Source organism: Acyrthosiphon pisum, chromosome A2, assembly GCF_005508785.2.
Source record: "Acyrthosiphon pisum isolate AL4f chromosome A2, pea_aphid_22Mar2018_4r6ur, whole genome shotgun sequence".
In the NCBI taxonomy this organism is placed as follows: Eukaryota; Metazoa; Arthropoda; class Insecta; order Hemiptera; family Aphididae; genus Acyrthosiphon; species Acyrthosiphon pisum.
The window spans coordinates 48,701,232-48,714,817 of record NC_042495.1 but is presented as its reverse complement, the minus strand read 5'-3'; the positions used below and the strand labels follow the sequence as shown (position 1 = coordinate 48,714,817).

The window sequence follows — 13,586 nt, the reverse complement described above, 5'->3', positions numbered from 1 at the left end:
GAATACGATGAAAAAATGGTTCACGCAAAAGTCCGTCAGGGGATTTTTTTTTTTTTACATTATTTTTACGATTATTATATTATTACTGTTGGTTTTACGAGTTATGCTACTTGTGCCATGAATAAACTACAGCACAGCAAGCTGGACCAACGGGGGGGAAATGTTAAAAACGAGACGAAAATGATATTAAATTAGATTCTTACGGTTTTCCTAGCGGGTTATTACAATGACTAGTGCCTGCGGGAAAAAGTTTTCCAGGATCTCTGTCAAAAACGCGCATCATCGTTCCTAAACAAATTCATGACGTATTAATCTCATTGCGTACAATGTGCACGTCATATAGTACCTATATACAGTGTAGCTTTATACTTTTTTTAATTAATTTAATTATGTTTTTTTTTCAAAAAGTTATTGAAATAAGACCCATTTTTTCCTTGGTAATAATATTATCATTTATATGTAATTGCCAGTGTTATCAAAACGTTTAAACAAACAAAATGAGGAGTCACGCGCTTCAGTGATCATGTAAATAAGTAAAAGATATATGATTTTAATTTAACTTAGAGAAAATAAACAAAATTAGCGTACACTAAAAAAGACATGATACTTTTCAAAATTAATCATACAACGTAAATTAATGCAAATTTATATCTAATATAATCCAATAAAATATAACCGTGATTTATAGTTGTTACTTAAATCATAGACTTATTATTAAAATGGGTATATTTTTTTAATAAATATTTTAGGACACACCTCGGTCGGTAAATTTTCATTTTTGTATTATTTACTATAAATAGTTTATAATAGATACAATTAAATTTCATACCTATTATGATCATTATATACATTTTTTGATTTTTTTCTGTACTTTTAAATTATTTTTTATTTATGTATTTTATCTAAGAAAGGTCCTGTTAATATAAGATATATATTTATATAAACCTAATACTATATTATAATACAATCATCATAATTCAGTATAGAAAAACTTTACATTTTACATGAATCAAAAATAGGAATCCCATTTAAATTTGAAAAGTTGATATTTCTACCTTTTTTCAGGAAGGTTAAAAATGCATAAAGTTAAAACTAAACTAAATTGTTTTACAAAATAAAACGTTTATAAAAATACGTTTTTCTTTAAATTTTGTATATGTTTATTTTGTTCAAACAACTGTGCGCACTACACAATATATATGTAGTCTTTAATAATAAAAACTTTAACAACACTGTAACATAAAACTAATTATTAATTACCAATGAAGTTATAAAAAGAACGAAATAAAACCACTCGGAAAATAAAACATATTATAGACTCGGTCGAACAACTATAAAGTCTACACAGCAAAAATATAACAATTTTATGTAAGCCTATAGAGTAAAATTATCTAGATAGGTAGTTTATAAACTATAACAGCTGCTATAATTGATACGTCTGAAATTTGAAACAATTCATTTGCAGATAATATATTCTCTATATATAGGTTATAATATAAATATATATATAATATGCCTAAAATAATAGTAAAAAGTTAAGTCTTTATTCGAGTATGATCAGTATTCAAGCCGAATTGGAATTTTCAACTAGATTTTCAATTGAGTATTCAATTGCGAAACTTACAAATATGAAATTATTATAAAGTATACGTGCATAATATATAGAAACTATACATATATTATAGTATATACACGACCGATTTTTTTTTTAATTTTCCTGACACCCTGCGTAGTATTCAAACCATAATAATAATGGACCGTAGGACGAAATTTGTAGTTGGTTATATAAAAATTACCCATAGCGTTTTACAGCTTATATATTATTATATATACCGGCGGGAATGACTTTTCCCAACTCCCACATTAATCATAATATATGAATGATCACCTCATGTTTCAACAAAAAAAAACGAGATAAAACGGTGAAAACTTCGATGTAATAATATATGCAAGTTAAACAGCAAAACAAAAATAAAAGTATCCATCTCGTAAAAGAAGTACAAACAAACCACGCGGCTGTCGTTAATGTAGCGCATCCCGACGACCCGACCACAGCATTATTATATTATATTACCTATAACACAAATTACAAATTAATCGAAGGAGCCTTAACCACAATCTGAAATGTTAAAATCAGTGTACGAAAAACAATGAAAACCAACTTCTGCGGTAGGTAACAAACAGTTGGCAAAAATGTACCTACCCCGAATTTTGGAATCAAAATATTTCAACGATTTTCATTCAAATAACCTATATAAGTAATATACAATTACTAATAATGAGAGATAAATCATGTATATTAAAATTTAATTTTGATAATTTTACTTTCTATACGTAATAAACCTATAAAATAATATATAATATAGCCGAACTTAGCGCCATTATAGACCATAATAGCTTTCAAATGAAATGTCACAAGTCACAACACATCACGTGCAATTTACCGTCTAGATTATCAGGATCAAAACCGTAAAATCTTATAATACATGAGTTATATATATACCTGCGATGTATTTTTTAAGTTATAAATTAGCTACAGAACGATTAAATAAATGGTACCTCATTCAAAATAACATACAATAACATTTTTTAACCGTGACTGTCATCAAACATAGTTTTAAAAAAAATCTCATTCGTATAAACAATTACGTTTTTAATGAGTAAATTATTTTTTGAATTAGTAAGTAATTGTGTTGTAGATTTCAACGGGAGAAAAAATAACAAGAACACAGACAACAATAGACGCTTCTGGTTCGTCAACGGTGCGCAACTATGAACACAAATCACAGGGAGAAAAACATTTCTTATATTATATTATATTATAAACTCACAATTTCTATTACAATAGCTTCATAGAACATCAAAATAAAGCACCAAGAGCTAAATGAAATCGCAACTCACAAAAATTTAATTACAACATTTTCAAGTACGCAGTTGAAATTGTTTAGTACTCTCATCGGCTAACATGTCATGTCGGTTAATACGCTCAAGACCTTAAAGCCCCGTTGAATTATCTACGGTTTTTGACTTTTGTGTATGTTTTTGTACAACCGAAATATGGGGTCCCGTCGATGTCACATTATGTCATTTCTACTGCAGTCTGGTTTTACATGGTATATAAAATAAAGTATAAGCGACATTTTATAAAATAATAGTTGCGGTAGGACGTAGGAATAACATGAAAATATTGTAAATAATACCCGACAACTGCAGTGTGTAATATAATATAATATACTAGAGATAATATTATACACATGTCTTCAAAGTAATATAGAGTGATATTTTAGTGTCCATAATTTTTTAATCTATATGGAAAGTTTTTATAGAAACGTGATGATATGTCAATTCACTTGATGAAATTTCGACTTGATGACTAAAAAACATATAACACTATAAATTATAATATATACCTATATTACTATAATCAGTCGAGATATTTACGACCGATATAGCTTACGCGTGTTCTAATAATATGCAACTATTATTTTGTAAGTGTACAATATCGCTACGACTTATTTCGAAATTATTAAATTCAATGTACCTATTAACACTTATCTACTACGACATTAACATCGATATACTTCAACGTGTATCGTGAAACCTAAACATATTTTCCACTCGTAGCCGATGGCAGCAGCATAGATACTAGAGATTATCGTCCAAAGTGATATAACAATAATTTCAAGCACGCGGGCTTGAGGGTATAGTTCTTATTACGTGAACTCGTCGTAGGTATAGTTTTAAAAATATAAGAATTCTTAACGCACCATATACCTTTGAAACACCTCCGACAACCTGCACTAGTGTGGCACATGCAAATTTTTCACGGTTCGAAAATAGAGAATATTATTATATTGTGTTTGACGTGTTTATATTTTATTAACGCTTCGCCGGGGGATAGCCTGCTGTAGACACCGCCGATCTCCGGCACTCACAATTTATACACATTTACATAACATATTAATATATACCTATGTCGACGACTTTGGCAGAGTTTGGAATTTCGACCACACACGGTCACATAAACATGGTACACTGAACGGATAGGGGGGAAGAAGGGTACCTGATAGCGACGCTTGAACGAAAACAGTTGTAGGCTGTCGTCGATGTGCTGATTCGTCGTAGTGTCTTCAGAAAACACCGGATACTTCATCGCGGTCACGTGATGGCCGCGACACAGATGGCGCCCGAGAGGTATCGGAGTAGGCACGATGATCAATATCTATTTCTGCAATATACCTGTAACAATTAGTGCACATTATTAGTATATAATTATATCATGTAATCATATCGTATTATATACAGGTAATGCACACAACATTATATATTATTATGGTCGCCCGTTTTTGTCAAGACAGAACAGACGCGAGGGAACGAGATCGCGCGGACGTCGCAGCATTTTACGAATAAACGATGATGAATTGTTATGGTGCAGAAACGCGGCTTGGCGAATATAATATTATAATATAAGCTCAGATTTTTGTTCCAAAATTGATCACGATTACACGCCTTTTCTCGAACGATTAACACAATATCATTTGCGTGTTTGCCTCATTTATTAACACTGCATACACGCGTCATATAATCGTATCACGCGAGTTCTGTACACTATAATAATACGCCGCTGTTCAGATCGACTACCTACACAATCGATACGTCTTGTGTATAACATACCACGTAACGAAAACAATACATGACCACTGATATTAAAAAAATAAAACACGAGGCGGCCGCGGTGGTGGGAAATTCAACGGACGTACTATTATATTTAGAAGCGTATGTAAAAATTATATTATATTTTGATGGTACACGCTCACTAAAATGGAAATCGTCGTCCAGGGGTTGCCAAGCGGAGCGTGTTTATACTTTAAACACATACAATATACATATATACTCACGTAGGATTTTGGTATTTTATGTGAATATTTTATGGTCGGGATCTCGTACGCCAAGCCCGGAGGAGAACACACCATAAATTCGTCAACATTTGTATATATATATACATTATACCTATAGAATAAACGCTGGGCCGCGTTTTCGGATGGTTCATTTTATATTCACCGCACCCATATTTTTTTGAAAAACGAAAAACATACGAATTCTACGTAAAAACGAACAGACATATTTTGAAAACGTCATTTTCGAAAAATATAAACTTGGATGTTTTTAAGATTATCGACGTCGGACGTGGTATCTACAACTGTTGTAGAGTTCTAACGATATTTATTTCGTTACTAATTTAATTACTACAAGTGAACCTAATCCCACGTATAAATCGTATTATATAAGAAAACTATAATATAAATTATAAACTCGATATTTACGTAGCCGTTATATACAACAAGAGGGCATCGAAAAAATCATTAGAAATGTATTTTGACGTGTGAAAAGAAATGCAATTAAAATTCCTCGGCACATTGTTAGAACAATGGACGTCATTTTTTTTCGCATTGACGAGGTATATTAACACATTTTCGAAAAATATACGGAAGATCGTGACCTAAACAATCGAAAAACGTCATACAGCGTTTCTCTCTCATCCTAAGAATTATAATTATAATAATATATCACTCCGGAACGTCTGAAAGATTTGTAAAACAAAATATACCCGCTTCGGGCAGTTTATATTATTATGTGAGTGTATAATATACGTATACGTGGTGTACTGGGAATGTGGTTTTTTTTATGGCCTTCCCAGACACCCCCAAAACCATCGCGCTGAACACGGTAATAATAATGTACACATCGAAAGAATGTATACCTGTAAAAAAAAAAAGAACCGACCCACATCCCCTTTTTTCGAACGCGTCTGGAAATCACCTGTTCCCGTGAGAACGAATATTATTATCATTATTATTATTATTATTATTATTATTATTATTATTATTATTGTTATTTTCTGTTCCCCCGAACAGACTACTTGTAGCACCGCGCACTTAGGTGCCACAAAAAACTAATACCGGCAATTTCCCATCGTATAATATCCTTTTATTTTTCTTTCCTAAGACTTTTATGCGAAAATCTCTCGTTGGTGTTCTAACATAAGTCAACATGGAAAAATATGCCCAGGAATATATTATAATAGATATAATACGTGTTTTTAAAAAACAGCCTACTTAGGGATGCGTGTCCAACGAAAATAAATAAAAACGAACAATTAACTAGGTATTTATGAAAAGGTAGTTCCGTGTATCGCATGTATTATATACGAAATCCACGGAATAAATAAAAATTAAAAATAATCATCGGCTTCCGGCTTCCGGCCCGACCGCTGCGCGCATTATGATGTGAAGAATATCCACATAGTAAGGCTTTATATTATTATTACAGTAAACCATTATTATTGTAAACACTATACTGTTTATAAACACTCACCAAAATAATGGGTCATTTGTCATAACATTCCCAACATACGGCATATGTTATAGAAAAAATAAATTGAAAGATACGTATAAAGTATAAACTATAAAGATTTAGCCGAAATACAATCGAATTACAAAAAGAAAATAGGTACACATTGTTATTGCCGTTATGACGTTATATAACTCAAACCAAAATCATTACAATTCTATTGTTTTAATTATTATTGTTCAAGTAAGAGGTAAAAGGTAAAATAATAAAATATGAAATAACTGCATCATCCGCGGTGTACCATCAAAAGATAGTAAATTGATAGCGTGACAATAGATTATAGTCCATGGATTGTGCAATAATTGATAGTGTACGGCAATTGATAGCATACGACAGTTGGTAGTATACGATATTTTAAAATTAGTATAATGTTATTTAAACTTATTTTTATTAAACTATAATTTATAATTACTTTTAATTTATTTATTATTTATAATCGTAATTATAACTTTATTATAAATATGACGTTATAACGTAGTATACTACAATGTATAAAAAGTGAATGTATATAATTTTTCCACGAGAAAATTAAATACGAGGGATTGCACATAATGTTTACCTTTTAATTACTGAAGTGGCTCATTGGGTATCGGTTGATTTTCGATTGCTAATTTAAAAAAGTAAAATATATTTAATGCCACACAGGATAAATAACGTGGCTTACGTAATTAACGAATCCCGGAAGAGCCAAGGAAAAAATAAACAAACCACAAATATCAAAGAGATAAAGAATAAGAGAAAACGATAAAAGAAAAAATAACAAAATATATTAAAGACTAAAGTATGTTTAAACATGTTCCGTTGTCATGAAATGGTCAGTTTTCAAAATACTAGACCTAGCTTAGTACCTACTTCTGAACAATTAGTTATATTTTTTGTAGAACATATTATTAAAGTTAAATAATTTTTACCCTTGTACTTTGCAATATAAGTGAATCTTTCAGAAACTACCTCTCCACCGCCAATTAGAATTAAAAATGAACACTTAAATGACTGTCAACAGACTACATATTTTGTTCAGTAAAATATTCACATATAACTTATGATATAACATAAGTAAAGATAAAGAATTAAAAAAACTATGAATAAGTACTTATTTTACTCTACATTATACCTATTATATTGTATTTCATTTAAACAAAATAAAAGCATTACAAAAAATGGAAATGAAATAATAAACAATAATGCATAGAAATATTTTTATATTTATTAAAATTGTATCTATTTTGACTATAATATTCAATAATTATTATTATCACACCAAATAAGAATTAGCCAATTATATATATATATATGTGTGTGTAAACAATTATCAAACTTGTAAGAACATGTAATATGTTGAAACTTTCTAAACATATTATTAAGTAATAAATAAAAAATAAATACCTATTTTTATCAATGATTTTTAATAAATGTTTCTTAATTACTCCATTTTTTCATATTTTTCATTTCCCTTTGTCTTTTTTATCGATTACTATTATTTACTGGCACTTGATGTTTTTGTTAAATTGTACAAAGCGAATACACGATGTGTTTAAGAATAATATAGGTAGGTGGTATAAATTTGTGTTTGTGAATAAAAGATACATAATGTATATAAGCTACATAATATATTATATTTGGTAATGCTTTTCAGCGGCAAAACTTATGTAGACATTATAAAACCAGTATACATGCAGTGCACATTTGGAAGTCTGTTTCAAACATTTACAAACTATATACGTCATTGTGTGTACACAATAAATATAAAATATTAGAGAAACTCTGTCAAGAAATTGCTTAACATATATCTTTTACACAGGTGAGGTATGTATATTCTAATATTCGAATCATCGTTTGAATTGGTCGGTACCGATATAGTAGGCGAGTAAAATCCGTTTTATTGTCTCATTATTATTACACTTCTTAGTTGTTAGTTGTGTAGGGTATACATTGTTTATTGTCTTTTTAATAATTTTATCGTTTTTCTTTTCGCCTGATTGTTTTGTCGTAATTAAATTCAACACCCTTTACTGAAGTGTTTTTTTTTTAAAACGAAAGTTTTGAATATATAAATACATCGGCAAAAAAATGACAGCCATATCTAAAGTACTGTATTTTCACAATTTTAGTGTGAAACTCTTCACGACCCTCGTCGGATTTGTGATTGTTTTTTTAAAAAATAAATGACATTTTCAGTTCGTGCAAAATATAATATTCATTTGAAACTCAAGGATTGTTTTTAGTTCACTTTTGAAGCTGCAGCAGCTATCACTAGTTCAAATAGTCCCCAAGGATTTCTTAACGCCTGAATTAAGTTCTCGAATATTCATGAATAACAATAAGTTCCTTATTTAACAACTATAAATGTCTACAACAATAATTAACAAATAACCCATAAGATTTAACTAAAATCACTTTTGCAAGATTAAGAAATCTAATTGGTCTTTTCAATATTTCACACGATAATAAAATATAAAAGTATAGTATCGACTAAAAATATGGCAGTTATTTCCAAACGTCATACTCCTGTCGTAATTATAACTAATAATTTATTGATATTTATTATTTAATACAATCGCATCCACTTATAAGTATTATAACAAAGCCAATATTGTAGTATATTATTTAAAAGTCCAGCTTATTATATTATGATTCAAGTTAAAAATATGTGAGAGTCATTATTTTTGAAGAGGATTCAGATTCATATATAATATGCAGTGACCGAACCTTTCAGCGTAAACAACTGACCACGTTTTCAGTTTAAGTGCAGGGTATCTCAGCACGGCAAAAATGTAATATTAATTAGTTGATGACAAACTATAAAGGGGACGCAAACCCTTAAGGGTCTGATCTACAAAGGAGTAGAGGTTTCTATAAATGTGTAACCTGCTAAAAACAAAGTTTGACACCATAACAACTCAAGTGTTTCGAGGAATAAAAATGGGCCATAATTAAATAAACCTCACTAATTTTAATTACACACAAGACTTGAATGAGACATCTATAGTATGTGTATACTTATATAATAAAAACTTCACACGACTTTAAATAGAGAAAACGATAATGTTACCAATCTTATAAATAAAATTTATCTGACATGAAGACTCGAGGGTTCATTCATATTTATATAATTAAACTCAATTTTTAAGATGTACAAAATATTGTAAATTATATATTTCGATTTGTGATGTACAGGGTTTCACCAACCATGCTCACCCCAGTGTATTCCTTTGATAATAAATTCATTTAAATATAGGTATTTATAAGGAGGTGATACCCACATGTGTTGTCTCCGTCTTACAAGTGCGTAACATAGCAAATTTTACGCTCAGCAAAACACGTGTAGCTCCGTTAATTTAAAAATTAGAGTGAATTTACCTCTTATAAAATCTAAAGATAAGATTTATTTTTTTTTTTTTATTGATCTAGTAAATAATTTACAACCCGGCATCTAAGGCCATTAGTTACAGTGAAGTAGATAGGGAGGGAAGTTAGTTACACTGTGTATACATTATAAAGACATGTTCAGGGAGATAAAATAAAGGAAAGTATACAACATTTTTAGATTGAGTTGAATAAGTTGGTTGATTTTAAGAAGTCTAACATCTTGATATTGTCCTCGGTTTCTGGTCCTAGTGCGGTGTCGAGTGACGCGTCGATTCCAATCCTTTGTCTGTCGTGTTCGTACTTGAGACATTCTGATAATATGTGTTTCAAAAGATAAGATTATTATCTAGGTAACCCCATATGCTTTTTAGTATATTTTAATTTTAACGCGAGTTATGAGTATTTTAAGATGTATAAAATATTTACAATTTTAAAATACTCATAACTCGCGTTAAAATTAAAATATATCACGTCCTCTTAAAAGCAATATTTTCAAATGATTGAACTCGCCACTGACATGGGGGAATAGCAAGTTCCTAGACGGCAAAAACCAGATAGGTATGTTAGTTCCTACACGACGGAAAAAGTTAAATATGTATATACACAATTAAATATGAATATACGAATTTAAAAAGTATAATAGAAATCTCAAAATGTGAAATTTTATATTTTATGAAGTTTATTTCAATAACTTAAAAATTTAACATAAACGTATTTACACGATCATAACCACAATTAGTAACAAAAAACCAAAAATCAATAAAAAAAAAAAAAATACGCCGTAAATGAAGATTTCATAAATTAAAAAATTTCAGATTATACAACGAACAAAATTAATCAATACGATTATGTTAAGTTTTTATGTTATAGAAATAAACCTCATAAAATATAAAATTTCGTATTATGCAATTTTTATTATATTTTTTAATCATCATATTATGTTATATTTATTTATGAAAATGCACTATAACGATTTTTATTATATTTTTTAATCATTATATTATATTATATTTATTTGTGAAAATGCACTATAACGATGATTTTTACTATATTTTTTTAATTATCATATTATATTATATTTATTTATGACAATGCGTTATAACGATTTTTATTATATTTTTAATCATCATATATTTATTTTTTTTGATTCATATATATATATTTAAACTTTTCCGCCATGTAGGAACTAACATACATATCTGGTTTTTACCGTGTAGGAACTTACATAATATATGTACCTTTTTTATCGTGTAGGAACCAACGTATGTATTTTTTGTACCTGAAATACTCTAGTGTAGGAACTTACATTGGACTTACTATTCTCTTAAGTACCTCCACAAAGATCAAGAACTCAAAAACTACTCATTCGAATTTTGATTTTGTTACTTCATAACTTTCAAAAAAATGATCCACTGAATAATTTATAGTATAAAAAGGAGGTTTCTCATTTTAAAAAAAAAACATAATTTTGTATAATTGTATACTTTACAGGAGTACAGGACACTCCTTAAGTAGTACAAAATACTCAATCGTTTGAAAATATGATCTTTATGGGTATATTTAAAAATTTTACAAATACAATTTTGAAACTAAATAATATTTATATATTTTCTATTATTCTAGGAAAATTAACAACACCCAGAATGAGAAATGTCTAACGTACATTATATTATAACTTATAATAATGTAACAAGTATATAGAAATATATTACAGGTAACCTATATGGTAAATAAATATAATATTTGCAATTTTTTTTTTCACTCGAACAAATTTTACACTTCAGTGATCACTATATTTATTCAATTTTATTAGAATATACACCTTTAGGTATTGATACCTATAGGTACATAAATCTGATGTTTAGTTACGGTCACCTGATCCAAAATACATGACTGGTATTCAAAAACGATGACAAATGGAAAAGGTACGTTATAGACGGTATTTGTCTCTTATAAATGTATGGCTTTGAGTAAAAAAAAAAACGACCAACTCTTCAGCAGTTGTCACATTTATAATATAGCTTCGCGAGTAACCACCTATATATTGTAGCTTTCTATATATAATATATTAACCAAACACATGTGTTAGATAAAAATCACATATTCACAACAAGAAAATAATAATTACATTAATTTTTAATGCATGTGGGAGCAAATATGTGCCATTAAAGAGGCACATATAGTACGTGTATACTGTATAATAGTGGTGACATTGAACGGCGAGAAACATGGTAAATAGATATGTCTTACTATACTCAGTTAACAGACAATGAAGCCGTTACAACAAAATAAGCATAATATTATTATTATCATTATTATGATTGTATGGCAATAGACGTCAAGATAATGCAGGTAAATGAAAAAATACTGTTTTTTGTTTTTAAATGATATATTTCGATAATGCTACTATATTGGGAAGGTACACGCATAATGTATTCCATCATATTATGTACGATGTACCAATAATTGTCTTTGTTTTTAAAAGTATAGATTGAAAACATGCACGTACGCAATCGAATACTTTGTGCACCATAAATCACAACAAATTGCGATGCTGCTTGATAATTTATAACAGTAAATTGTTTTTATATTAACGCACCTCAGAAATACAGAGGAATTTCTGTTTTTTTCGTATTATTTCTGAGAGAATAGTAAGTTGTACTAATAACTTTCGATCAAAAATCGTTTATTAAACGTACCTATTAAATCTCAATAAACGTCAATTTTATTTTTAAAAAAGGTTTGAAAAACGATTGAAACCCAATAATACACAATAACAAAAATAACAAAACATAATTTGTACATTTAATGCTTGTATTGAACTATATACATTTTTTTTCCACGCATTAAGTTTGATTGTTTATTTTTGCCTAAAGGTTTACTTCGATGTTACAATACCTGAGGTAGTTATACAACAATTTGATTCTTAGCTCCCTCGTTTTATAGATGTAACCCTCCTCCCTTATAAAATAATTATTTAGTAACTATACTATTGTAGTTTGAGCTGCAAAGTCGATCCACTTTCTTTATTTGGAATTCTTAAGCATATAATTATTACCTACGATTTATTATAATAAATAAAAATGTATAAACTGTTTTTACAATATGAAATAATTTATAAAATATATAATATTATAATTAAATTAATTTAAAATTTAAAATTACTTTATGAAATATAGGTACTTTCAATAGGCAATATATGTATATTAATATATATTATACTTACATCTTGAACAAGACAAAATATGAATATTTTGAACTTTACAATATAACAATCATATAAATTGATTAGTCTTAGACTGTAGCTATAGAAGTAATAATAGTACCTAAAATATCAATAGTATTAATATTTATGAAGATAGATTACACAAAACGTATACATTAAATTGTTGTTAAAAATAATTATTATCATAATATAATAAAAGTCACACAACTATAATTATGTATGTGATATTGTGATATTCATCTCAATTGATTTTGGTATACTAGGTATATAATACATTAATACAAATTAATATACACTTTGAGAGTTTGATGCCACTTGTCTATTCCAAAACTTTGATCAATATAAACAAGCTTGGCATCATATTCATGTACATTATATCATTATATCTTTATATATAGGTATATAATATTATATACCTACTATTGTTTTGTAAACAACTATTTTTATGATACTCGTGTATCAGTAAAGTGTTGTACAATTTTCGACACGAGTATTTTATGTAAACTTTCTCTGGAGAAGTTCTCATTATTATAATTTTGATAATAATAATAATTATTATTATTATTATTACGAAACGACA

The 13,586-nt window shown here is 28.5% G+C and overlaps 1 protein-coding gene across 5 annotated transcripts in view; it reads right to left on the bottom strand.

The window, feature by feature from the left end:
- LOC100162918 (polypyrimidine tract-binding protein 2) overlaps positions 1-13,586 on the bottom strand; it is a 139,003-nt gene that overhangs the window by 117,659 nt on the left and 7,758 nt on the right. For 3 of the 5 annotated variants that reach the window (XM_029490329.1, XM_008185291.3, XM_029490330.1), the window contains exon 2: positions 4,064-4,239. The exons of the other annotated variants lie outside the window; for them this stretch is intronic. In XM_029490329.1, coding sequence (XP_029346189.1) covers positions 4,064-4,153 — 90 coding nt within the window. In that variant the 5' untranslated portion in view covers positions 4,154-4,239. The remainder of the gene's footprint in view (positions 1-4,063; positions 4,240-13,586) is intronic. 5 annotated transcript variants of the gene reach the window in all.